This window comes from Panicum virgatum, chromosome 1N, assembly GCF_016808335.1.
Source record: "Panicum virgatum strain AP13 chromosome 1N, P.virgatum_v5, whole genome shotgun sequence".
NCBI classification, from domain to species: Eukaryota; Viridiplantae; Streptophyta; class Magnoliopsida; order Poales; family Poaceae; genus Panicum; species Panicum virgatum.
Window position 1 is genome coordinate 56,196,423 of NC_053145.1, and position 27,939 is coordinate 56,224,361.

Below are 27,939 nucleotides of genomic sequence, written 5' to 3' on the forward strand. Positions count from 1 at the left end.
AATGCAACATTCCAAAAATTTTACAATACAGAGTATGAAACTGATTGTTATTATTACAAACCGAGTTTTAATTTATAAAAGTACAACAGAGTTCAAGTTTGACGAAAAACGAACGATAGTCTAGCGTCGAAACCAGACGTCATGATGAAGCCCGTACATGACGTCAACCGTAACCTCCGATGTACCACCTGAAAAACAAAGCCACAAGCAAGGCTGAGTATACTAATACTCAGCAAGGCTTACCCGACTAAGGGTATACTTAGCCCTTAATCTAGACATGCAAAGCTTTTGGCTTGAGGGGTTTGTTTTGCCGAAAAACAGTAAAGAGTAGATCCTTAATTGCAGGTTTTAGCTTTCAGGTTCTAGTTCAATTAATCATTCTAGGTGAGCATTTATCTAATAGCATACATGGTGAAAACAATTATCTTTTATCATCCAACCAGCCAAATTCATTATCATCATCATCTTCCACTTCTTACTCTATGTGGCAAAATGGTTAACCAGTCTCATTGCCCGTGAGCGGCGGAACGATTCGAATCGATTTTGTTAACCTGTCCACGCAGACCTAAACACACGTCACGTGGTTACTCCCAGAGTCACACGTGAAACTTTTCCCTTCAATTTCCGCTTCACGGAACATGCCCACCACCCTCGACTACAGAGCCTGGCTCTGCACCCGTCATCCCAGATGAGACCAAAGTCAAGACAGTGGGGAGGTATGTTCCGGCCTCGATTCAATCCAGTACTTAAGCTTACCGATTACCATATTCTCGGCATGTGTCTAGTACGTTCAAACGCTTAACCACCACTATCACACACTGCGGCCTTAGCATTTTCTACACTAAACAGACGGGGTCTCATCCAGAAACATAGTACCCTGACCCCACCCATAGACCTTATATTCTGCAGTATGTAGTAGAGAACCTATCATCTCGCGAGCGGCAAAAAACCACTCGACTTTTACCGGTCCTAATTAGCAGGGCATCTACTCGCACTAAACTTCTAGTAACCAGTACCTGAGTACCTAGGATCATGCATCTAAGGTTCCAGTCAACTCCTGTAAATGTAAATGCATAGATATATAATAGGAACATAATTTGAATAGCATTTAAAATATTGGGATTGATGCACCGGGGCTTGTCTGGGATTAACACTATGTCAGTGTTAGTTAAAGGATAGTTGCTCGGCGAGCATCTTCCTCCGGTCGTGCACATCGAGATCCGTCCGTCCATCTTCTAGACGTGTCCACCATTCACCATCTTCTGGCTCGGCTCCAACATCACATCCTTCACGTGGTTCATCTATCGTACCTAAATGAAATGCAACAATACATATGTATGAATGCAAAGTTTCAAGTTGTTTAGCGATTTAGGTGTTATTATTTTTCCTTCACGATAAAGTTGTAGTCCAACATAAAGTGAGTTGGTAGGGGAAACTTGTCAATTAATATTTCCTGGGCAGTTATTTATAGAGTAGTTATTTAACACAATTTAGTTCATAAAAAAACGGGGTGGATTTCAAAATCTTACTAACTCATGTAACACCAGCACCTTAACAAAGACTAGTCCACCAGTGTGTAATCCAACAATAAAGTTCCTCCTAACTAAAGGTTAAATTGTATAGGTCAAATAGTGCAAGTAATGGTAGTGAAAATTTAACTGAACGTTTACTATCCTAAGACGAGATTACTATAATTTTTTTAGATTTAAAAGATCAGTACACAAGGCATGAAAAAAGATAAAACAAGTGATAGCTACATTAATCAAGTTTAAATTATACCAGCAATTATATTGAGTTTCAGGGGCTCAAACTTTACTGTCATGATTATGTACTCAATGAAAAGCTCTAGTAAAGAAAATATGAGATTTTTCTAATGAAGGAAACTAGGGTTTTTTATTTACAAAGTTTATTCATGAATAAATTAAAAGGACTAGTTATACATTACTAAAAATTTCCAAAAATTTTCGATAGCATCTAGAAAAAAAGTTAAGACTGTTGTAAAAATTTCAGCTCAAGAAAACTAGTATAGAACCCTATGGATTTATTTCTATTTAACATAGGCATAAACAAGATCTAATGAAACCTATAGCTAGAGTTGTCAAAATGTCCTCAAATTTTTACAGTAAGCTACTGATCTTGGGTGTAGCACACTGTCCGAAAATCAGCTAAAGATAGCGGGTAGAACTTGAGATACATACAAATGTGGATAAAACTAATATTTAATATAGAGATAAAACTATTTTTCAAATGCAAAAGTGGATGTAACAGAAGTTGTAGATCTAGGTGCAAGGATTTCATAACATTTGAGTTTATATTTTTCGATTTTTATAAGAATTTATATCGATTTTTACAAGTTTGTTGTTTTTGAAAACAAAAAGGAAATAAAGATTCGCGGCTAGGCCCCTGGAAAAATTGAAAGCCTTGCAGAATGGCCCTTGGCCGGAGGGAGGGAACAGAGGAGGGCGACAGGGGGCGGCGCCGGCCGGTTTCCGGCGGCTAGGCACGACGGGGGCGAGGGACCCGGGGTGGGGGAGGTAGAGGAGACCTAGAGCTACCTCTGGGTGGTTTCGGCGCGGCTCGGGGCGGCCTGTGGCGGCGGCGCCACGTGCTCCGGTGGCCGGCGGTGGGCCTGTGCCGCGGCGGCGCCACTCCGGCGAGGGGGAAGCGGCGAGGCTTGGCCGACCAGGGCGACGAGGGGGAGCTTTTGGTGGGGTCGGTTTAGGCCGAGGAGGACCGGGGTGGGGGCTCCGCGGGAGCAGGCGGCGTTGCTCCGATGGCCCTGGGCGGCGGTGACCGGGTCGGGGAGCATTGATGGAAGGTGAGGAAGGGGTCTGTGGCCTCGATTTGGGCTGAGATGGTGGTTCCGCGGCGATGTAGGGGCGGCGACGGCGACGCTCGGGGTGCAGGGGCGAGCTCGATTTGGCTCGGAGATGGGAAGGGAGAGGAGATGGAGGTCGGGAACGTGCGCTGCGCGAGCTCAAGGGGGAGGAGAGGGCCGAGGGCGCATGGAGATGGAGAAGGGGCGCACGGCACGGCGCGTCGTCGCCGTGGCGCTTCGAGCGGCCGGCCTCGGCGTGCGCGCAGGGAGAGCGCCGCGTGGTGGGGTCGAGAAGCGTCGGGGAGGATCAGGGAGCGGGGAGGCGAGTTTGGCCGGGGAGGGCGGCGCGTGGCCGGCGGCGAGACGGCGACGAACGGTGAGGCGACGGCGTTGCGACAGGGAAGGAGGAGATGGTGGTGATGGCAATCTCGTAAATAAAATGAAGTTCAAAAATTCCATTTTGTAAACTAAATTTTTCTCCCTATTCCAAAGGTCAAGTGAAAAACTTTTAAATACGAATGTTGTTCAAAACTTCAAATACTACAACTTTCATTTCAGGCACGAATTCATTTGAATCTCAATTTGAAAGATAAAATTTGAAACTTGAGTGCATTTGAAAATGTCCAATACACTTTGAAATTCAAATTTTTCTCCCATTTTCGTGTGGCAACTCGAAAAACTTTGAACACGAAAGTTGTTCGTCATTTAAAACTCTACAACTTTGGTTTTAGACAAAAGTTCATTTGAGCAACGATTTGAATTTCATTTTTAAAACCCGTTTGTTTCAATTTGAAAGATATTTTAAACATTTAAAAACTTTGATTTGAAGAACTCGTCATTTTATGTGTAAAATTTTATTTTCTCCCCTTGACATCAACTAGAGTTTGGTTTACCATGATGTTAGTGATATGTCAATTCAATTTCAGATGCAAACTTGCATCATTTTAAAAGTTATTTAAAATTTTCATCTGAGTTCAAATACACATAAACACACATACATAGAGACATTCATGCATACACGTACATTCATTTCAATGCTTCTTGGTTAATGATGCATGATGACAGGTTTAACATTTCTTGCTTAGCATTTTAAAACTCTGGGATGTCACAGAATCATGAACTGCAGTGTATCCTTGCAGCGGATTCCTATGCCCATAGTTTTACTTCAATTCGATTCAAATCCCGCACGAATTGGAATTTGTTGGCTGCACCGGTTGGCGACGATTCAGATCAACTGTAAGCTTGTAGCATGGCATCCCTTCCACTACCCTAGACTCGAACAATGCACAGAGCATAAGCAGAGACGTACCGGAATGGCTACTCGGATTTGATCGATCACACTCACGGGCTTCCCATTTGAAATTGTGCAGTGTCTTTGAGGACCCGAACCGAACCCAAATTCAGGACAGCACAATGCCTCGTTCAGAGATTCAGACTTAACAGAGCGTGGAACTTTCTGTTCGTGCTCTGCCCATTACATTTCGTTTCAGATGGTACAAGCCTAGCTTTACTTCTACTCACTTCATCCCAAATAATTGTACATCTAGAGTTTAAAATTTGTTCTATAAAATTACTACTTTGACCCATCTTTCATAAAATATAAGAGTATACAGAATCTCCCAAAAGACAGAATATTTTGGTAATTTCACATCATACATTAGTTTCCGTGTCCAATCTTAGAAATGCATTTATTTTGAGACGGAGGGATTACATGTGATCAGACTACAAGGGAGTAGTCTATCCCAGGTTCCACAGTCAGCTACTGACCCAGAACCTCCCAAGCTGGAGCAAAATTACACGACCACACAGCGAACAAAAAGCGGAATATTATACAAGTTTTACCTATACACGTATATACCGAGGAGGCGAGTACCGACCAGGGCTGCTCGTCCATTTCTTGAAAACTCCCGTGGTTGGTCTCCCAGCTGCTTCAAGGCTATCTGGCATCAGCCCATAGTCATATGCACATGTCCAGCAGCAAAAGAAACCGGAGCAAACCTAGCAAACACCCAAAAATAGTATCGTGACTTCCGTTCGCGGACTGTCACGTATCGTTGCTTCCTTTTGCCGACTGTCGCTACAAGCACAGCCTCGTGAGCTCGCCGTCGGCCTCCTCCCCGGCCGCCACGGGCCGCGGCGCCTCGCTCTCCGCCGCGCACCGCTTGTACGGCACGAACCCTCTCCGGCTGAAGGAAGCCGAGCTCGCGCACCTCGCCAGGCGCGGGACGGGAACCGCTGCGGCAGCCGGCGGCACCGCGTCGCTCTCGCCGGTGTTTTCTTGCCCGGGGCCGTGGGACTCCGCGGCGTCCGAGTTCTGCGCCGCCGCCGACGCCGCCGGCACGGCGCTGGAGGCCGTGTTCGAGCCCGTCAGCGACCCTTCCCTCCGCGTGCGTTTGTGATCGAGAGGCTCTGAAGTCTGGTGGTGGTGGAGCTGCTGCTGGTGCTGGGCCGAAGGCGCCGCCTGCGGGTAGAACAGCGCGCACGGCAGGCCGCCGTTGTAGGCGAGCCACGGCACCACGGACTGCGCGGCGAAACCGTCGGGCTGCGGAACGAAGCACATGAGCTGCTGCACGGTGCCCGGCCATGGATTCCACGAGCTGCCTCCTGCTGCAACGATCGCAGGTGAAGCACCTATTTTCAGGTCTATGCCGCTTTGCGGGTGCCCATAGGAATCCTTCACCACAACTTTCTTTCCGAACAATTTAAAGACCGGAGCATCTGTTCCTACGCCAGACACTTCTTTTGCATCGCCGAACACCTGAAATTTCAGGTTCGAGAAACATGTAAGATTTTGAAGGTCACAATTCATTGAAGCGGTGTACATTATTTATGCACAAAACAGCGAGCAAAGGACATAGGCAATCATACAACTTTGATGCAGAGAAATCTAACATCTCTGTGTGGAGATTTCAAAGTGATTTCAGCAGAACAATTTTAGCCATGGAGTCCATGGTATGTAGCCAGATTGAAAGAATTTATGCTTCACGGCCACGAATTAATAAATCATGAAGCTGCCTAACTGCTCAAGAAAGAGAATATACCTTGGCATTTGCTGTTCTCGTCGCCAACTCAGCTGTTACTGCGCTTGGCGACACGCCGCCGTCCTCTCCGCCGACGGACGAGGCCGGCGAGTCCCCGCCGTTGCCATGCTCCTCTGAACCGGCGGCTGACTGGGCCGGCGACCTGCTCCCGCTCGAGCTGTTCGCGAACACGCTGCCCAACTCCTCCGCTCGTAACACCGTCCGCGCGGTGGTCAGCACCGACGTCGGCGACCCGTCGTCCTGGTCGCGCAGGGAGTGCGTCCGCAGGGGCGGCTTCTCCAGCTGCCAAAGCGCCGGCACGTGCTTCTTGGCCGCGCCGTCCACCTTGCGCGGGTACGGGTGGGCCGGCTTCCTCTTGGGCCGCGGCGGCGGGATCTGGATCGCCGGCGCTGCGCCCGCGGCGGCGTTGCTCCCCGACGATTCCCTGACGACCTGCAGCATCACGGCGCGATTCCGACATCAGAAAAGGGCGCCCGTCAGGAACGCGAGACGACCGACTGCTCTACTACCATGATCGATTGGGAGGGTGTCTTACTTGGGCAGCCAGTCAAGTGACACACACACACACCCCATTGATTGATCATGGCAACACCATAATTGATCGAATCATGGCAGACGGGCAGAGATGAGAGAATTGGTTTGTTTACACGGGGGGAGAGTCGGGACGGTTACACGACCTTGGTGAAGAACTTCTGCGCGTGGCTCCGGATTTGCACGGCGGTCTTGGTGCCGATGCGCTCTGCAGGCGCACAGAGAAAAACGAGGGTGAGCGTTCGGCGGCTTCGGCGGCGTGAGCGTGACCAAGCACCCTCCCGGGAGGGACCGGCACGGCACGGCGGCGCGTACCTTGGATGCGGCGCCAGGCGCGGCCGTGCAGCTGCAGGGCCTCGAGGAAGCGCCGGTGCTCGTCCTCCGTCCACTTCTCCCGCTGCTTGGTGATCGTGTACGGCTTCCGTGCCTGGTGGTCGGGCAAAGCGTGGAGGCGAGAGATTTTCAGAACACGCGGGCAGGCACGGATTTTCCGCCACCAGCTCGGGGCGCGGGAACAATGGAAAAGGGAGCGGAGGGCGGGCGGCGGCCCTTGCCGTACCTTGGGCACGCGCTCCTCGCCGGATAAATCCATGTCGCCGGTATCGAGGGGATCCTTACGGTGATCGACGGTGCCCTCGTCGGTTTCCATCTGATGTTCCTGCGGAAACAGCAGGGGAGAACATCCAATGATCAGGTCCCAAGAACACCTCCCAAGCCCAACCGCCGTCGCGAAGCGATCCCTCCCATTCACGCCAAGAAAACAAGACGCAAAGATCAACGAATTACCTCCAAACAGAGCATCTCCGGTTGCCACCACTGGAACTGGAAGGCTCGGCTCGACCCGCCGCAAATATCGCGGCAGCCTCGGCCCGGCGCGAGCTCTTGTCGCTGATGAGGACGGGGCGGGGCGAGCGTGGGGAGGAAGAAGGAGGGGCAACCGGGCAGGGGTAGAGGCAGGGCCGCAGGGGACGGGAGAAAAAGAGCATGGGCGAGGGCGCCACGTCGGACGGGATTTTTCCGCTTTCCCCGTCGTGTGTTTTTATCCCCCTCCCTCGCTTCTCGTGGCTGCGTTTCCGGCCGGAATTATAAAATCCAATACGGTGGGTGGGGGGGGGGGGGGGGATTGGAGAGGGTTCGGGAGGCCGCCCGTGCTCGTGGCTGTGGCTGCTCCTCCGGCCCCCGTCGCTGTCACGTGCCGCTATTGCAAATGCTCCCTCTCCCGGTCTCCCCTGCCCCGAGCCTCTAGAATTTTAACTCGTGGCGTGGGGTGGGGAGATAGCATCCTCAAGTGTAGGCCCCACATGCAGGCTCGTAGCAGAGCACGGGTGAGGCCTCCTCCAACGCCTGACACAATGCCGGCTCATGCAGACTTTTTTACCGACGTGGAAGAAAGAGAACGAGGCCGTGTTTGTTTTTCAATAGCATAGCATACCACACATTTCCTGAGAAAAGAATCTTCAATGCATGGAGTATTAAACGAAGTTTATTTGTAAAACCTTTTCATGGATGGGTGTAATTTTTCACGACGAATCTAATGATAGTAATTAATCGATGATTGGCTACAGTGATACTACAGTAACTATCTTCTAATCGTGCGGTCAAAGACCTCATTAGGTTCGTCTCGCGAAGTAGTACAGCGCTGTGGAGTTAGTTTTGTAAATTACCTTTATTTAGTACCCCTAATTATTGGTCAAAATTTTTGTGCTATTTGTGCTAGGGCAAACCAAACAGGGCCCGAGAGAAAGCAACGCGCTCGTGCCTGCAAGAGCTAGCTCGCACAGCTCCCCGTAAAGCCCATCGTCTCTGACAAATACTGTGCAGCCGGTGATTTCTCTTATTTTATTCTCTCTCCGCCACGTCGAGTAGCTCATGGCTACAGTTGTTGGAGGCGGCCTGATGGCGGGCGTGCAGTATGGTGGAGGATCTGGATGCACGTTTTACGCTGTGCGGTACTGCGCGCGGTTTGCGTGTGAACATGTGCAAATCGAGATGAATGGTGTTATATTTCTACGGACAGTTGAACACTTGATGCTTTTCTACGCGACCTGGCTAGGCTTTGGCATCTCCCCAACTCCCAAGTCAAGAGTAAACTCTCGAATCAGCAAAGAAATGGGGTGGGATCAACTGGCCGCGTCACGAAACACCTGGACGAGACAATAACTTTGTGCAATATCAGGAGCAGATCGAAGAAAGCTACTGCTAGGACAAGTCAACACACAAAAAAAGGAAAACTTGTAGTGGCGTAAAAGGAAAACGAAAGAGAGAAATTCCGTGACCATAAGAATCGGGGAAATATCTTTTTTGAAAAAAGAATCGGCGAAATATCTCAGCCTCTAAATTTGGAGCCACAGGAGCGAGGGCGCCTGCGCGGACGGATAAAAAGCGCGGGGCTTTCGCTGCGCTTTTTATGACACGACACCCGCGCCCCCCAGGCCGCGGTCGCGCTCGCCGGGCCCGCTCGACACGCGGCGGGAGCCTCTGGAAACGGAGCGGGGCGGCCGGTCGCGGCCGCCGCTGGGGGCGCGCTCTGGCCACAGGTGGCGCGGCTCCTGTCCACAAGCTCCCCACCGGGTTTGGCGACGCACAACGCAACCCTCGAAATCTCCTGGCCACACGTTTTGTCCTGGGGGAGAAGGCCCCGGCGCCAACCTCGTCGCCCCTCGAGGGGATGACGCGTGGGGCCGTGGCCCACGGCACCATTTGTCCGCAACAGGGCAGCGCGTGGTGTGATTTACTATTTTGCTTGCTCGCGCGGGGGAAGCGGCAGGAACGGGGGAGGCGAAGGGGCTCGTACTCGTAGTGCGCCGTGGGGACTTCGGTGGGTCCGTGGGTGCCTACACTCTGTCATCGGCCCATCGCTCAACACGTTGAAGCCTGTAGTTCTCAAAAAAAAAAACACGTTGAAGCCTGTGGTTTCTGTCCGTCTTGGATTGGGCAGGTTGGCTCATCGGCTCTGTCGAAGCCGGTTTCATCCACTTCATGCGGATTTTGCTTAGCGGGGGAGTCTTGGCTTTTCTTTTCATCGACAGCACTCTAAATAGGGAACGTGTCACATGTGAATCAATCTCTTTGTGTAATCGTGAAAACTTCCAATCTAGACCACACGATAACATTCTAGAGGAATGGAAGGTTGAGTAATTTTACACTTAACGGTCCGTCTCTAATCACACTTTTGGAACCCCTCCAACTTCTCTGCGGACCTCCTTGGATGTTGATTATATGGTTCAGATTAGAAGTTTGCACGATTGCACGAAGGGATTGATTTGCACATGATACGTTACCCTCTAAATATATATAGTTTCTAAGTATATGTCGTTTTTGAATTCCGAGAAACAACTTTGACTAAATATATATTAAAAATATTAATATTTATAGTAGTATCATTAGAAAGATTTTTGAATCTAATGTTTTTAATAAATTTATTTGAAGATACAAATATTGCACATGTTTTCTACAAATTGAGTTAAACTTATGGGAGGCACACCAATAATGATAGTTATTTAGAGACGGGAGGAGTAGATGTCAACCACGGAGTAGTATTTTTAGATCAGAGGTTCAACCACGTCCCTTGCTGTATGGTGCCTTAAGAAATTGTCTAGAGACATTCTGGCATGTTCTCATCCCTTGCATCATGCATCAACCTCAAGCCTAACAAACTGCGGTTTCAAGGTCAGACACTGCCCCCAACCCAACGATTCGAGCTGAGCTCCCTTTCGCGGGGTTGGAGTTTTGGACCTCTCGTAAGCAAATCTGACGATAAGCATTGGCATAGCCCTATGCCACCAGAAGAAGACGACTGGTTCCTAACACCAAAACCTGCAAAAAATAAAATCCCAACCGTTCTTCTTTTTGAAGGAAAAAAATCCTAACCGTATGAGCTGAGTACGGTTTGCGCGTCTGTATTTTATAAGAAACAATCAAAGAAAGGAGCTCGAATGGCGATAGATCCTGAGCAGAGGATGTCTCCCATTTCGTTCCTCGATCATATATATCCATTGGCATCAGGTCGGCCCGTTGCCTTTATTTGTCGCATGAAACGTACGAAACGGGAATGCGTTCCGCTGGACCCTTCGAGGCCACAAGCATGCATGACTGCATCAGTGATGTAATGTTGGCTGCTAGCCAACTGGCTTGGATTTGCTTGTGTGGCTGGGGTGCAGGAGTTGGGCATGCATGCTCCTGGCATGTTACCTATCTATGTATAGTGGCAAACCGAGTCTGCTTTCGGTGAGTAGGGATGGCAATTGCACCCGCGGATGCGGGTATCCGCGGATTTTAGACCCGACGGGTGCGGATGCGGGTTCGATATTCCACCCGTGGGTGGACCCGCACCCGCACCCGCATATTGCTGGTGCGGGTTTGAGATTCCACCCGCGGGTGGACCCGCACCCATCCACAAACAAAGAAACTCTAACCCAACGTGCTTAGGTAAGGCTTATTCCAACTATCCTAACTATAAAATGAGCACAAAAATTTATAGATTTATTGTTAGTTTGTCGTTAAAACTTTGAATTTGGGAATTTGTTGTTAGTTTGCCCTTATTACTTATAGAAATGTAATGTTTGACTATTTAAATTAAAGGTTTTGTGCATTTTTATTATATCTTTTGTCACACCCGCGGGCACCCGAAACCCGCCCAAAACCCGCGGGTGCGGGTGCGGGTGTAGAAATGCACCCGCGGGTCTACCTGCGGGCGGGTTTTTTCCAACCCCGCGGGTTTGCCTACGGGCGGGTTTTCATCAAACCCGCACCCACATCCGCGGGTGCCATCCCTATCGGTGAGCCATTTCTCCCTTTGCCCCTACGGGATGAGATGAGGACATGAGGTGTCGTTAGCCATGCAAATGAAAAAAACTCGAAACCGTATTACGCTTTAGTTACATAGAAATGTAATAAGTACCGGGCAAAACATTAGTATGTTTTAACATAAGCGGTAAAAGGTTCCATAAATTTCATCTCATTTTTGGGGGTAAAAAGTTTGGCGCAACGAAGCTACACTTTTTCTGGACTTTTGAAGCAGTTCCTCCTGAGTCAAATGTCAATAGCGAAGAAAATTCCAAGGACCGTTAGGCACAGTTTTCCTTCTTTCACAACTCTTGGTTTGAACCGTACCCCCAGCCGCGAGAATCGTGGCACTCCTGCCCCTGCCCTTTGCTTCAACGCAACAGACGGGGTCACGGGGCCGCCCATTGCCTCTGACCAACGCCCATGGTGTGCACCAGCAGTACTCCAGCAGCTCCCAGCATCGCATCGGCCTCGCCTTTGAATCTATGATTCTATTCTACTTGGCGCTCGCCTCGCCACTATCCGGCGGACACTTGGCGGCGCTGCGGCGGCCTGCGGGCGCCACCTCGAGCCGCGACGCCGCGCGAGATCTTTGCTGGCAGCTGGCCCTACCACCGGGGACGAGCATGTGGTCGTGACGCACGCGCACCCGCGCCGGCTCCCGAAGCCTCCGCCGCACTTGGGAAGACGCTCCAGGCTCCAGCTCACGGCCGCCTCAGGTCGTCGGCACCGGGGCCAGGCGCGCCGCGGCCCCGCCTGGCCGGCGGCGGCACATGTGGCTGAGAAGGGAGCAGCTCGCACCCTGCAGCGGAACGTAGCTGTCTGTCGCGCCCACGGCGGTTACACGTCCGCTCCGGTTTGATAATGCCGGGCGATCGCTTGGCATCATCAGTCGCCAGCCGCCGTTCACTGCGGGGGACGCACGAGCCTCGTGTCATCTTTCCTCGCCAGGATATTTCGGTGTGACCAAAGAATTGGCTCCTAGCGTGATGGTGTATCCGGTTCCATAACAAGATGGACGTTGACATTTCAGGCGGTGGATCCATAATTTTGTGGGAAAAAAGTTCTGCTCAAGCTTAACAAATGTTCTCATACCCTATTTGTTTCGCTAGGATAAAATTTTGATGAAGAATTCTTCCATTAAACTCTCTCTGAAACAATAGAAAAACAGAGAAAAATTAGAAGATCGAGATTCTAAAGTGAACTTTCGTACGAATCCCTTTGGAATAAAGGATTGAGTATCTACAAATCCTAAAAAGATCTTTGAGGGATTCGATGGAGATCGAACCTTATGAGAAGTTTCCTTTGTCACCCTCTCTCATCAAATTTCCGTATCTCTACTGTACTCCATTCAAATGCCCACAATAGTTTCCTTTGTTTTCTCATTCCGTAGAATTCAAATTTTAGCTCCTCCTATCCCTATGTTTTTCTTATCCCTGTGTTTCTAGAATCCTGCATTATAAAGAGATCGTTAAGGTACAATTTTTCTGGTACAAATCCGATGACACCACATTTATATTAAAAATACAATTTTATAGTATAATTTTGTATCATGTAAATTAAATATTAATTGAGTAATTCTTGGTCAAAACTTTGTCGTAACGAAATGAAATGCACCTTATGATTTGAGATGGAGGGGATTTGACTCATATCCTATTTGCTTATTCTATACTCTGGATCATATATATGAGTATTTCGTACTTCAGTACTTTCTGTAAGAGAAAACATCAGTACATCGCACTATTTTTTCCCAAAAAATACCATAGACGCAAATGTTCCAGGTCACGTGCTGGTGTGAGTCAAGGAGACACACAGGGCCAAGGTACGGCCCACGGCCGCCGCCACCTCCGCTTGCCGCGCCGTCGAGGTAGGAGAGGTGGTGAAGCGGAAGCGGCCACCGCATGTGGGAGATGGAGGGAGCTGCCGGCGGCGAGGTCGCACGCGGCCGGGGTGGTGGTCGAGTCAGTGATCTTTAGGGTTTCAAATTTCCAGGAGTGGACTGGTATGAGCGGCTTCCATGGCCGGTGGCTACAGCCTATAGAGGGGAGGTTGGGGGTGGGGGGCGGTCCGGCGGTGGAGGCAAGGCGGCAGGGGCAAGAAGAAAGCTAGGGTGAGGAAGCGTACTAGGTTAGCGTCGGCGGGTGTGGACAGCAGCGGCGGAAGCGGGGGAGTGTAGCCGCCCATGACAGCCCCAATGCTGAAATTACAGTCGACTGTAACTTTCTCCTCCACCGGTCGATTTTTATCCACGTGCGCGGGGCCCACTATCTCTCCTCCTCCCCACTCCTCTCCTTTCCCCTTCACGTTTTCCTTTCCGTGGATCCGACCGCGGGCGCGGCTCCCTTCCCCTCCCCGTTCCTCTCTCCCCTCCCCTTAATCTCTCCATGGCGGCCCGCGGCGCCGGGGGCCGGCGGCCGGAGGCGCGGTGGGGCCGGCGCTCGCCCCCGGCGCCGACGGTGGGTCGGCGGGAGGCACGGCGCTCGCCCCCAGCGCCAGATCCATTTTTGTTTTTTTTGCAAAAAAATTTTCTACAATTTTTTTGAATTCCTTTGATTTCCGGATGAATATTTTTTAATGATGCCAAGAAATTCATCAAAGCTTTTTTGTTTTGAATGTAAAAGTTTTCTGGTCAGTTTTTTTGTCTCTTGAAATTTTTTCTTTCAAATTTTTCTCGTCAATTTCTTTCGCTTCCTCAATTTTTTTCTCTTGAAATTTTTTTCAGAAAATGTTTTATCACAAACGACAAAAAAGTTTAAAAAAAAAGAAAAAACAGTCGAAAAATCGACCGTACGGACAGAAACTGACGATCCCCGTTAACTAGCGAGGCCCCATGATGGCCCAGTGGAGCCACCGCTGCGAGAGTTCGGCTTTTCGTCACACCTGCGACTCGGAATAGCCCCCCGAAATGTGAGGGCCTATGCCGTGTTTGGTTTGGGCTGAAAAAATTTCGCAAAAACTTTTTGCGCCTATGACCACTAATTTAGATTATTAAATAAAGTCTAATTATAAAACCATCTGCAGGACCCCACGTGTAAATCGCGAGACGAATCTAATGAGGCCTGTGACCGCGTGATTAGCGAATAATTGCTGTAGCATCACTGTAGCAAATTATCAATTAATTACTGTCATTAGATTCGTCGCGAAAAGTTACACCCATCTTTGAAAAAAATTTACAAATAAATTTTATTTAGTACTTCTTACGGACATTCGTCTTTTTATGTAAAATTGACGGGACTCCTAACCAAACACGGCCCTAAGCAATCAGAATAGCTGGGCCACTCCGTACACCTGCTGAATGAAGCCCTGCCTGCGTGCGACAATTGCGACCAAAGATTTTATTTATTTATTTATTTTATGACCAAGAGCAATTGGAATCTTACTAATTTGAAGTACTAAATGAAGTCTATTTACAAAATTTTTTGCACAGATGGATTGTAAATCGCGAGACGAGTCTAATGATGCTAATTAATCCATGATTAATCAATAATTAGCGAATGGTTACTGTAGTATCACTGTTGCAAATCATGGATTAAGTAGGCTCATTAGATTCGTCTCGCGATTTACAACACATCTATGCAAAAAGTTTTGTAAATAGACTTCATTTAGTACTTCATGCATGTGTCGAAATATTCGATGTGATGGTTTTTTTGCGTTTACGGGGTGGAAACTAAACAGGGCCTTGGGGTGGATATGCCATGATCCTAATGACATTTCACAATCTAAATTGTTCTTATATATTTTTAGCTCAAAATTAAATAAAATTAAAGTCCGACTGTTTTGGAATCCAACGCTTAGATAATACAATTAAAATTTTAAGGCCCTTTACCACCCCTAACCCAGCGGACCTGCTCTGCGTCTCAGAAACACCCAGCTGCAGGAGCACGAGAACAATCACACTTAAAATATATATGTCACCTACCGGTTGGACTAAGACATGAACAACGCACAATTCTAGTAACTAAAAGTCTAAAACAACTCTAAAGAACTCAGCTATACGTTCAAGGCTTTAAGACAATCAATTCCAGGCGTTCACAACTGCACAGAACATTTCACATCATCAATATTAATTGTACTAAATATCACCTAACAACATGAGCATCTTATTTCGAGCAATATCAGGCCTCACAAATGTGCCATAAAGTATTTGGAGTACTGGGCAAAAACAAAACTGAAAACGAGCCTGGTGATGCATAACACTCTGATAGTCAGATGCTACTGGAATGCCGTTCATCAAAATTGTGCTGCTAAATTAGCCGGTCAGGATATGGCAGTTACATCTGAAAACCTCGAGGGGCCAACTGAATCCACAAACCCACGGACTGAGAGTTCTGGCACAGAAGCATCCCTGTGTTGCAGTAGTCCATGATCAATGTAGACAACAACTACTGTAATGTCATCATGGAAGAAGCGGCGCACTCCCTTTTCAACTTTCTTCAGATCGTCATATCTCATTTCCCTCTTCTGTGCAGCTTGTTTCAATGCTGCTCTTACTAGTCTCTTTGCAATTCCCTATCAGAATAATGGAACTTAGACTTGAAGATTTCTAATATGGAGAACTAACTGTTGCTACATAGATCTTTGCCCAAACACCAACACGGGGAAAAAAAGATTGATTTATGCACATGTAACTATGTAAGCAAAGATACCAAAGACATACTCTTCGTGGATTGTTGTAGACAATTTCAACGGCTTGCTGATTTGTCAGGTGCTCCCAAAGACCATCAGTTGCAAAAATAATAAATTTATCTTGTGGATGAAGCGCTCTTGTACATATAGAAGGCTCTGATGTAAGAACAGGCCGGCGGAGAGGCTCAGGAAGGCGGAAACGAGTAATGGAGGGATCAAGAGCGAATTCCCGCCTCTTCAAATAAGCATCCCCAATTGTCCTTGAAACCTATAAGAAAAGACCAGCAAAAATTACCATAAGGACATCATTAAGTTTGGCACGAAATTCTCTTTCCAACAAGCTAAAATATTACTAGTATGTCACCAAGAAACAATAAAACTGAGTTCAATTTACTGAGAAAAAAATGAAACATCAAGCACCCTACACCTTTTAACAAAAAAAAAATATTTGTCGTGGTAACAGCTGTTCACCAACCTGAATTATGCCCTTAATGCGCCAAACACCATGCTTGAGAACAACAATCTGAGAATCATCTGGATGGCGTGATATAAGTTCCTGCCTCACTTCCTCCACACTTGCATTATGATCTATTGTGAGTGGCTCAGCAACAATCTTGTTTGATCTACCTAAACTGCCAACTACAGCCCTGGAATCACCTAGATTAGCAACATACAGCGTCCCTCTCCATATGACACCAACGAGACAGCAGGATCCAACTGCTGCAATCAAAGGCTTTATGAAACGTGTTCTCCGCACAAGTGTCAAGAAACCTTCCTCAGTAGCAGAAAATGCACTCCGAACAACGTCCTCAGATATTGTTCCATTTTCTTGAGCAAGCCCTACAAGATAGCAGAGCAGAGGATATTATTTTAGCACAATGAGAATAATGGATCAGACATAGTATGTTTGCCATTTGAAATGATATGAATCAGGTCACGGTATTCACAACCCACATGTACTTAGAAGCACCTCAACAAAATAAATCGGTCTGCCAGTATTACACAACATCAAGTTGAGCAACTGAACACAACAAGAATCTACCTAATCTGCTATTGCAAAGGACCACGAATACTGATAGCTCGTCCAATGATCAGAATCCACTCAGTCACTGGCAAGAGTATTGCGTTGCCCATTTCTGCTCATGAAACAACAGCATACTTAATAAGTGGAAGTAATCCATCATGTATTGCAACGAGAAAAAAAAAGCTATCAGCAAGGTAGCTCCAATTTTCCAAAGATTAGGAGTTCATATTCGAAAAATAGAAGTTATAATTTCCCTCAAGAAAACATTAGCCACACCGTTGGCAAAACAGTAGATTTTTTTTTGAGGAAACAAAACAGAAACAAAACAGTAGCTGTTCGCAAAACAGCTCTAAGAGGGAATAGTGGCCGGTCACTAGTAACAGCAAAAATGTATAAAAAGGTGCAAAACCTTGGGGAAAATAATCAATGTTGTACAAGTGAATTGAGTGCTTCATTCACAAGTTGAGGGCGGTGATTACTTACGGATAAGGTGCGCGAAGAGGTGGTCAGATATAAAGCGGGAGGCCTCGGCGCCGCCGTGGCCGTCGTAGACGCCGACGAAGGTCGCGGCAGCGCCTGTCTCCACCTGGCTATGGTCCTCCAACGTCTCGTTAGCCTGCGCGACGGCGAACGAGAACTCACCGGCCGCGTGGCGCCCAATGTCCCGCGACCAGAGCAGGTCGTCGGCGACGCCGCCGCGGCCATTGTCGCTGCCGTCCTCATCCTTCCTCGTACGCGCGTGCCTCCGGACCGGGCCCAAGCACGCGGCAATCTTCGTCAGCCACGACCACATCCCTCATTTCCCTCCTGCCACGCCACTCCAGGAGCCCCAGAACCGCACCGAATGGGGAATTCGCCCCCCTTCCTAGCGTGTCTCGGAGATCAGAATACCCAAGAACCAGCAAAATTCACCTGCGGCAAGGCGCAAATCAGAGATCGAAGGGCGATTCCCCGTCCTCGCTTACATAAATTGAAACGCAGCATCCGACGAGGAACACTACAGATTATTCCTCCTCGCCGAGCACGAGAATCGTAGGAGAAAAAAGCTTACCGAGACGCCCCGCGCGTATTCGTGCAATGATCGGAATTCGCCTTATGGAACCAGAGAAACCATCGGCTCATGGAGATTTGACTCTGGAGTTCGGATCGCCAGTGGGGTGGGGGCGGAGACCGATCAGTTCTTCGGTCTGGAAGAGGTGGACAGGCGGCGGCTCAGCGTGAGTTTTGCAGGGGACCGGGATTAGCAGAGAAGCGATTTATAGAGCCGTTTTGCCAGAACGCCCCTGAGGTTGAGGTAATTTACGAGCGTGGCACCCTGGAGAAAAGTGCAAAAAAGTGTAGGAAAAGAAAGGCAAAAGCGCTCACCTGTGACCGCGACTGGAATCGTTGGATTGGGAGGGTCCTTGACTCTCTCTGGCTACTGCAAAGGAGCGCACGGATTATTTCACGCGTAGTACACTTTTACCAGTTTTTGGATTGTACGAGTACATTTCTCACAGCGCTGGGGCAAGATGGCCAAGAAGAAGCGCCCATCTCGATCATGAAATACTTGGACGGTTCGGTAATGTCATCAGTCATCTTTACATCTTTACCTCAAAGTTGTTTTGTTCGGTCGGAAAAAAATAGTTTTGTTCTGTAGAAAAAAAGTTGTTTTGCTGCGACACTGAACTGTATTTTCTTGTCTGGATAGTTTGCTTCCCTGCGAACAGTAGTATGGGAAAACCTTGCCCCTGCTCTAAGCGGTAAAAGCGTGCACAAACGCTGTGTTTGCTTGGCTTGTCAGCCAACCAGCCAGCAGTACTGTTTTCTCATACTAAATCAGGACCAGCCACCAGTCAGTCAGCAGTACTGTTATCTCATAACAAATCAGCACTAGCCATCAGCCATAACCAAGCGAACACAGTGAAAATCTTCCGCTGTCATTCAACAGAAGCACTCCTCACGACGTTGAGATCGTACAGAGAGACGGTGCAGCAAGCAAAAGGCTCCTCGCCGTGGTCGATCCTCCGATCTCCGAGCTCCCTCCAGATCAGGCCATGATGTGAAAAAAGCGCGAAAAAGGCTCAGAAAAGGCGCCCACGGAATGAGGTCAGAGCAGCAAGAACCCCGCGCGGACGTCCGGACGGCCGCGTCAGCCAACACCCAACCCCAACCGTAACAAAAAGTCGAAGCCAGCCACGGCCGGAACGAACGGCCCTGAGTGAACCAAAGCACGCAGCACAATCTTCCAGAGCAAGTCACCCCAGACTAGAGGCTGTGCTGTGCGTCCGCGTCACTGCTCCATGCATGCCTCCATGCACCATGCAGAGGAGCGGCCGGTTTTCAGCTTCAGCTCGGTCCGGGGGAGGAGAGGAGAGTGCCGGCCGCGATAAGCAGGGCTAGCGATAACGGCCTCGGCCCGGCCGTCCCCCGCGCGTCACCAGCAACCTGTGACTCTCTGAGCCGTGGCGCCGCTTTGATCGTGCACGCAGGAGTGGGTGGTCCAGCCAGCGGGGGCGCGTGCGCGTGGCCTGTTTTCTCTGAGGTCTTGCAACGTCTGTCGGGCATGCACACGCCGGTAGGCTGGCGTGTGGCGATCTCCGGCTCCGGCGATCGAAAGGCGCGGCTGCTGATGTGATAAGGCCAGGCAGGGGAAGGCGGGGTGCAGATCGGTGGGCCGCCCCCGCGCGCCCGGCCGGCGAGGTCAACGGTCGCTGTGCCCAGTGCCCCTCGAGAGCGGACGAGCGGTGGCCGTAGGGATGTAGCGGGCGGGCGGGCGGGGCGCAATGATGGCGAGCGCAGCGGTGGACGTGCACGCGTGGGTCTCGAGGCGGGACGACGTGACCTGTGATCCGAGTCAGAAGGCACTAGCGCCATTGTCCGGATCTGAAGATGACGAGTGGTGTGGTAAGCCGTCAGCCCCTCATCGGCGTAGCACGCCGGCGAAGATCACCATCCCTCACTGCTCAAAGGCGATTGCCGATAAGTGACTGACGCAGCCAGGCGATCGAGCGAACCGTCTGTGAGCTTTGACCCCGGGTCTCCTTTTCAGCAGCAGTGAGTGCTTGCAGCGGCGAGGCGTGGGTTTGGTCTTGGATGGTTTTCTGGTTCCGCGTCTCTTTCCTCTACCTATTACATGTGGCTGAACCTTCTTGTGAGCAAATTAATAATCCGCGGCACGGCTTATCACATGACAGTACTATCTAGCTAGGTCGTCAAGGTGGTTGGTGGAGCTTGAACTCTGGTCAACTTTTCATCTCGGAAAACAGATCAACTCGGTTTTCTTGGAAATAAATTAGATAAATTCGATTTCGGAAACCGGCAAACCAATATGAAAAATGTTGAGCGGATGGCCCATTTTTGTTTAAAGCATGGGCCACTAGTGTATTAAATAAGGATCGTGGCCCGTGGGCCTCTCGCACTTTTGTTCATAGTCTTCGTATAATTGGCCGATCGTACAGCCCAACGTTTGGCTCCAAAGCGCTCGAGCGCGAATGTGTAAATCATCTATCTGCTCTCCAAATTAGTGCTGCTACTACTAAATAAAGCACTAAAGCAGCAGGAGAAGCAATGATGGCCGATAAGCTTTGTGTGTTGAAACGGATCCCTTCCTCAGCCGGTGACGATCAGCTCCTCCACGACCACGATCGCATCCAGAGCGTGTGAGCCATCGATACTCGAGCGAGAGCCTCGCGCGGAGGAGCCCCTTTTCTCCCGCTGTTGGCAGTTGGCACCACCCCTCCAGACCGCCTCTTTCTCAGCGCCCATCATTTCCACTCCACTCCCCGTGGCCTCCTCGAGCGCACCGCCAAGCCGACGAGTGCTACTCCGTAGTCCGTACAAGCTTCACTGCCGATCGGGGCCCATTCCCATGTGGCGCCCGCATGGCAGCCGCACACAGGATGCCGGGGCGCGCGCGCGACGAGCAGCAGCACGCTCCTGATCCCCCGCCGCCGCACTTTGCCCCGTAGCAGCAGCTTGCGGTGCGCACGGTTGGCCGTGTGGTACTGTGGTCCTTGGTCCTCCGACGAGTCCGTCCGATCTTACTGGTCAGTTCGACGACACTTCGATCAATATCATAACATGCTGTGAACAAGCTGAATGCTAAGACAAAGAGAGAAGAGAAAAGAGAGAAGAAATGAATTGTAAATTTACAGCTGGCTTCAACATAAGAATTACAAAAATTGTATGAGAGAGATAAGTGTGGACTATGTATGAATGGTGAAAAACTACCATTGCACGAATAGCCTGAGAGATAGGCTGCAAAGATCCAAACAACCAGCAGTTGGCCATATTATTAACCTTGATCTAATAAAGCCTCCAAAACCCCTGCTGCTGGTGCCTAGTAGACCTTTTTGAAGCAATTACTGGAAGAATACCAGATTGAACTTTTAACTAAATTTATAGAAAAAATAATAATATCCATGATACAAAATAAATTTAGTTGAAGATATAAGTACTAATACTATTTAATATAAATTTGGTTAAATTTGAACGAGTTTCATTGTCACAGATTCTATATTTTTTTTGAACGGAGTGAGTAGTAGAATTCAGTGTTGCAAAAAATGTAATGCTCCACACGTAAGGTAGTTGCCCAATGCCTACGCAAATACGCAATGGCGCAAGTAGAATTCTTGTAAACTTTTTTGTTCTTTTGGAAATAACGTCACTCCACGAATGAGCCAAATGAGGGAAACCTTAGCGCAAAAGAAATGAAAAGAAGGAAACTTTTCAGTGGCAGCAAGGAAAGAGAACACTCCACCAGCCGAACAGCGCTACAGTGTTTCTTTCTCACATTCCTCCAGCTCCAACCTACCGAACAGTATTTTTCTCTCACAGCACTCCAGCTCCAGACTCACCAGTTTTTGCAGCAGCAGCTGCGCTGAGTGGCAACTTAGGGGCTGATTGGTTTGCTACATGCAGCTCAACCAGGCCCGTCAGATGCAGGCTTCACAAGATTGGTTTACTGGTTCACCTCCTCAACCAGGCTGCGCGCATGCAAAAGATGCCTCTCGGCCAGGCTCTGGAGTCTGGAGGAACGAGCAAATCGGCCGTTTCCTGGGAACCAGGCTCCGGTGGTGCAAGCGTGAGCGCATGGGAAAGCGTGCAGACGCAGAAAATCACTTTTGCGTAGGCCCCGTTTAGTTGCGCTCCGTAAAATTTTTGAAAAAGCATCTTTCAACATTTGAAGTACTAAACATAAACTAATCACAAAATAAATTACAGAACTCGTCTGTAAATCGCGAGACGAATCTAATGAGTCTAATTAATCCGTCATTAGAGGTTGTTTATTGTAGCATTATTGTAGCAATTTAGCTTCTGATTACGGCCTAATTAGGTTCATTAGATTCGTCTCGCGATTTACAGGCAGCAGTCGTAATGCGTTTTTTTATTTCGTCTAGATTTAAGTCTCCATGCAAGTGCCGGAAATTTTTTTTGGAATTTTGATTTTTTAACTAAACACGGCCTTAGACATGCAAGTAACCAAACAGCATCTCATCTCGACCTGTATTCCTGCGTACGCAAACCAATCAAGCGGCCGTGGTACCTGACGAGCCTGGCCACAGCAGGCCTGCACGCAGCATGCGAGCCAAGTTGTGCCCATCCACAAACCAATCAGCCCCTTAGTATATCCTGTCCCGATCCAACAGGAGAGCAGCGCCAGCCAGAGGAGACACCGCGCGACCGCAGCAAAGCAGCCTTCGCTTCGCTTTCCTCGCGGCGTGACCGCGAAGTCGCCGTGAACCCTCCCCTCCCCTCCCCCTCCACTCCATCCAGGGCTCCAGGCCTCTAGCGCGCAAGCCCCGCCGTGCTCCCTTATCCCCTCCCCCGCGCCGACATCCGCCGCCAATTCGCACCCGAGGCGCTCGCCCCTTCCCGCACCTCCGATTCCGCCTCCGTTCGCCGGCCGCGCCGCGCCGCGGCTTCCTCGCCTGGACACTGGAGAGGCCGTGAGGTACATGCGCGAGGGGTCGCCGCGCCCGCGCCCGGGGTGTGATGGGCAACACGTGCGGCGTCACGCTGAGATCCAAGTACTTCGCCAGTTTCCGCGGCGGCGCGTCGCAGCGTCACGACGCGGCGGGGTACGCCCCCGTCGCCAACAGCGCCGCGGCGGCCGGTGACCCCGCGCCGCACGGGAACGGGAAGCGGGCCGCGCGCCCGGCCGAGGCGGGGGAGGGGGCGGCGGCGGACGGGTCCGCGCCGCCCCCCGCACCTGGCATGCGGCGCGGGACGCCGGCCCCCGCGGAGCTCACGGCCAACGTGCTCGGCCACCCGACCCCGAGCCTCCGCGACCACTACGCGCTGGGCCGCAAGCTCGGCCAGGGCCAGTTCGGAACCACCTACCTCTGTACGGACCTCGCCACGGGCGTGGACTACGCCTGCAAGTCCATCGCCAAGCGGAAGCTCATCACCAAGGAGGACGTCGAGGACGTGCGCCGCGAGATCCAGATTATGCACCACCTCGCGGGGCACCGGAACGTCGTCGCCATCAAGGGCGCGTACGAGGACCAGCAGTACGTCCACATCGTCATGGACCTCTGCGCGGGAGGGGAGCTCTTCGACCGCATCATACAACGAGGGCACTACAGCGAGCGCAAGGCGGCGGAGCTTACGCGCATCATCGTTGGTGTCGTCGAGGCGTGTCACGCGCTCGGGGTCATGCACAGGGATCTAAAGCCCGAGAACTTCTTGCTCGCCAACAAGGATGACGACATGTCCCTCAAGGCTATCGACTTCGGCCTCTCGGTTTTCTTCAAGCCTGGTGAGTCACTGTCGGTTGTTGTGTCCATTGTGCTTGTTTTGTCATGACGCTAATTGGTGAAATATTGATATGGTCAGCATTGACTTAGTGCTAGACATGTGTTATATATGCTTTAGTTTAGTACTGGAGACTGGATCGTGCAAAAAGGAGATTCTATTTGGGAATAACACTACTGTTAAGGGAATGATGCGCTTTAGTTTTATTACCTTTCAATTTCTCAACAATTATGTCATTGCAACTCTGAGAAATGATTTGTTGTGCATTGCAATCGTTACTCCATGTGATACTTAATTACTTACATAAGGATTTGTTATGCAACCCATTTGTGACTTAATGTCACTGTGTTTCAGGAGAATCATGACAATTTTTGTTATTGAGATTACTGGTACACAAAAATATTAAAGATAAGGGAAGCATTCCTGGAAAAGACTTATTCAAAATAACATTACTGAACTGAATGGCAAAATGTTATGGCAGTTATTTTATATCTGAGGGCAAGTTCTCATGGCATTCAAATGGCCGTATCATTTGTTTCCTTGAGTCGCCATTCTAGTATGTAAAAACAGCCAATACGAAATGCATCCATTTGATTAGGATGTTGATGTTTTCATTTCAATGCTGCACGTATTTAACCATATTTCCCTTCATTTGTTAATTATTTTTAGGTCAAATTTTTACCGATGTTGTGGGGAGCCCTTACTATGTAGCTCCAGAAGTGCTGCACAAACGGTATGGACCAGAAGCTGATGTGTGGACAGCTGGAGTAATTCTTTACATACTGCTAAGTGGCGTACCACCATTTTGGGCAGGTACTGGTTCAGCTTTATTTTCTTTCTATCCTAAGCTAAACGTTTATTGTCAATTTGTAGTCTGTCAAAGGACCCCCACAATGATTTGACCCAGATATTAGCATTCTATTGACTCTCGATGCCAACCCATAGTCATTTTCTAATGGAGAGATCATTTTCTCTTCTGGACTGATTTTCTAAATGTACTTGTTGCAGAGACACAGCAAGGAATATTTGATGCTGTCTTAAAAGGTGTAATTGATTTCGATTCGGATCCCTGGCCTGTAATATCTGAGAGCGCAAAGGATCTTATAAGAAGAATGTTGAATCCTCGCCCAGCAGAGCGCTTGACAGCACATGAAGTTCTATGTTAGTTAGTTTCACCTGTACAGAGCTTCTTTCTACCCTTTTTTCTATTAATTTCGTTGGTTTGTTGAACATAGTGTTCTTTTGTACATTTATTTGGTGCAGATACTAGTACATGCTAATCAGACTGCCTTAAAATATGAACAATGATTGTGCACCCATTTTTAATGCCTAGCATTGATACCTGAATTACATGTACAATTGTTTGGATATCAAAGCCCAATTTTCTTGTGCTCAGGTCATCCGTGGATTTGTGACCGTGGAGTTGCTCCTGATCGGCCTCTTGATCCAGCTGTCCTTTCCCGCATTAAACAGTTCTCGGCAATGAATAAGCTGAAGAAGATGGCTTTGCAGGTGAGTTCATTTTTTTTGTTGGATTATACAGTCTCATTGATTATACTAGTATGTAACAATGCTTGATACTGCATAATAGTGAAGTTCCTGTTATTTGTGTTGTGAAGTCCAGTGTTTCCACTGGATTAGATGTACATTTCATTACTTTGATTGAGATTACGTAAGGTTATCAATTATGTTGGTGGATCAAGAGTACTAGTATTTCTGGTAATGGCCCAAGTTATTAGTATTCTTGATGTATGTTCAGTTATATTATATGGTGGCATCATTCTCATGTTGCTGCATTCTGTTGGAGCACCTGTGCTGAGTTTTCTGCTAATAAAGGATTTGTATTTGTTCTACTAGGTAATTGCTGAGAGCCTTTCGGAGGAGGAAATTGCAGGGCTGAAGGAAATGTTCATGGCAATGGACACAGATAATAGTGGTGCAATTACATATGATGAACTGAAAGAAGGATTGAGAAAATATGGTTCCACACTAAAGGATACTGAAATTCGCGATCTCATGGAGGCGGTAAGAGATCAATTTTTGCTAGGACTTACTTTTGATGTTTAGGGTATTCCACACCTAAATATTTTTTATCATCAATTGTTTTTTTTAAAAAAAATCTGACAAACATTTTCTTATACATTATAGCCATTTTGGTTTTGCGTGTGTCCTTAATACAGTCTCCATATTGAGGGTAGGAGTTATGAACTTATGATGTACGAATTTTAGCTTGAGTACTTTTTTACAAATATAAGTGGGAATTACCACCTGGGTTTGATATTTAGAATCAGTCATAAACAGTGAAGTAACCTACTACATGATAACTGATTACTTTTTTTTGTTCTATTGATTACATTTTTTGTTTTATTTGAATCTTTCAGGCGGATATAGACAACAGTGGGACCATTGATTATATAGAATTCATTGCTGCTACATTGCACCTCAATAAACTGGAGCGTGAGGAACATCTGGTGGCAGCCTTTTCGTATTTTGACAAAGATGGCAGTGGTTACATTACAGTGGATGAGCTTCAGCAAGCTTGCAAAGAGCATAACATGCCAGCTGCTTTTCTTGATGACGTCATTAAAGAAGCTGACCAGGATAATGTAAGTCTACTGGTTTCATACATTAACTTCACATTAGATTGAATTTATATTTTAGTTAAAAATGCATGAAGGATCCACTGAATTCTATTTTATTATCTTTTTAAAGAAACAATGTTGCGTTTGTAGCCATCTTTGGAGTTTGGACAAGAATGCTCTCTGATTGATATATCGAACTGATATGTGCCTCAGCTGCATTGTGTAAAATCTTTGTCAGGAAAAAATTTGATCTGAACGCTTGCTGATTGATATAAACGTGACCTGAAGATGTATTTGTTAACTGTTGCAGAACCTATAAATTCCCATGCCCATTGATATATGGGGTATTTCTTCAGTGCGTTGTTAAAATCAAAATGTTTACAACTTCTGCTTGATGTGTATAATTTGTTACATCACCTTGTACAATGATCTTCTTTTTTTTGTTTTGAAAAGCTAGTGATCGTTTTGTCATACAGCATATGACAGTGACCTGACACCCTTGTTCTGTTTTTCTTAATCAGGATGGCCGCATTGATTATGGGGAATTTGTTGCCATGATGACAAAGGGTAATATGGGAGTTGGGAGAAGAACAATGAGAAACAGCTTGAACATAAGCATGAGAGACGCGCCTGGTGCCCTCTGAAGTCTGAAGAGAACATCCAAGAAGTGCGGCCGCACAGCCTGCAGCCTGCGGAGAGCTTCTTCCAATCCGACGCGGACTCTGCCTACAAATTTTTTAGTTTTAGCATTGTAGGTGTGTGTTTCAGGAATTCAGGGCACTGTAGGGTTACCCCTGTTATTACCTCGGTGAAATGTGTGAAACATTACCACGCATTAGTTGGGTCGCAAATGTTCATATAAGCCGTTGCCCTTCCACTAATCGCGACTTGTTGTCATCTGGACTTGGAGCAGGTCCATAACATAACACCAAAAAATGTTTCAACCTGTAACCGTGGATATTCGAAATCCTGATATGAATAGGAGGAATTTGCAAAGCTGGTTTATGCACATGTAATTCCTAATTTGCTTCAATTGTTTTATCACGTGATGCAATGAGTTAAGGCTGATGTGGTTATTATTATTATTTTTTTTGAAAGAAGGGCAGGAGCACTGCCATATCATATAAGGAGAAGATCATATAAGGAGAAGATAGAGATCAAGTCATAAAGATTGTGATTTCATAAAAAGGAAAGACACAACATAATATGAAAGAAAATTCATACTAAACTAAGATACATCCGGGGCACCGCACGCCCGAAACCGCAAATTAGCCTCCTCTTTAATCAACTGCAACACGGATGTTGGTTGAGCTTCCTTGGCTTCAAAGGTTCTTCGGTTCCTCTCCTTCCAGAGGTTCCAAAAAGTATACATGATCACAGCCGCTTTCGTTCTTCTTTGGTTCTTTTTCAGATTTTGCAGTGACTGAATCCACCAATCCTCAATGGTTGCACCCACTTCCGGCTTCGTTACCGAATCCTGCGTCCAAGTTTGGACGAGCTCCCACACCCTTTGTGCAAAAGGACACTGCAAACAAATGTGCTGGGCTGTTTCAGGCGCTGATCTACAAAGTGAGCAGAGAGGATTGCATGTCCAGTTGCGAGCTTGCAGTCTGTCTGCAGTAAGAATTTTTTCTTGCACAAGTAGCCAAGTGAAGAACCTATGTTTGGGCTCAGCATGGGCTGACCAAATCCATTTTGGTCTGAATGAGGAGAAGGAGCCTTTAAACTGAAATTCATATGCTGATTTTGTCGTGTACTGTCCATCTGCAGTTAGCTTCCAGGTAATTTTGTCCT

General features: G+C 48.2%; 3 protein-coding genes across 3 annotated transcripts; 1 reads left to right on the forward strand and 2 right to left on the reverse strand.

Annotated features, from left to right (window-relative positions):
* Positions 1 to 4,452: 4,452 nt before the first annotated feature.
* LOC120656834 lies at positions 4,453 to 7,428 on the reverse strand. The gene is made up of 6 exons (XM_039935016.1): positions 7,177 to 7,428; positions 6,950 to 7,048; positions 6,706 to 6,817; positions 6,537 to 6,598; positions 5,860 to 6,291; positions 4,453 to 5,576 (listed from the first exon to the last, which is right to left on the reverse strand). Exons 1-6 carry the CDS (start codon positions 7,189 to 7,191, stop codon positions 4,896 to 4,898), a joined length of 1,401 nt encoding a protein of 466 aa, XP_039790950.1. The 5' UTR covers positions 7,192 to 7,428; the 3' UTR covers positions 4,453 to 4,895.
* A 7,775-nt stretch (positions 7,429 to 15,203) lies between these two features.
* LOC120656835 (probable protein phosphatase 2C 25) lies at positions 15,204 to 18,059 on the reverse strand. Its single transcript, XM_039935017.1, has 5 exons — positions 17,877 to 18,059; positions 17,309 to 17,737; positions 16,277 to 16,641; positions 15,833 to 16,069; positions 15,204 to 15,684 (listed from the first exon to the last, which is right to left on the reverse strand). The coding sequence occupies exons 2-5, from the start codon at positions 17,616 to 17,618 to the stop codon at positions 15,433 to 15,435; spliced, it is 1,164 nt and encodes a 387-aa protein (XP_039790951.1). The 5' UTR covers positions 17,619 to 17,737; positions 17,877 to 18,059; the 3' UTR covers positions 15,204 to 15,432.
* A 4,481-nt stretch (positions 18,060 to 22,540) lies between these two features.
* On the forward strand, positions 22,541 to 27,178 carry LOC120656836 (calcium-dependent protein kinase 5-like). The gene is made up of 7 exons (XM_039935019.1): positions 22,541 to 23,567; positions 24,233 to 24,376; positions 24,572 to 24,724; positions 24,960 to 25,075; positions 25,421 to 25,588; positions 25,945 to 26,169; positions 26,667 to 27,178. Exons 1-7 carry the CDS (start codon positions 22,802 to 22,804, stop codon positions 26,787 to 26,789), a joined length of 1,695 nt encoding a protein of 564 aa, XP_039790953.1. The 5' UTR covers positions 22,541 to 22,801; the 3' UTR covers positions 26,790 to 27,178.
* Positions 27,179 to 27,939: the final 761 nt, after the last annotated feature.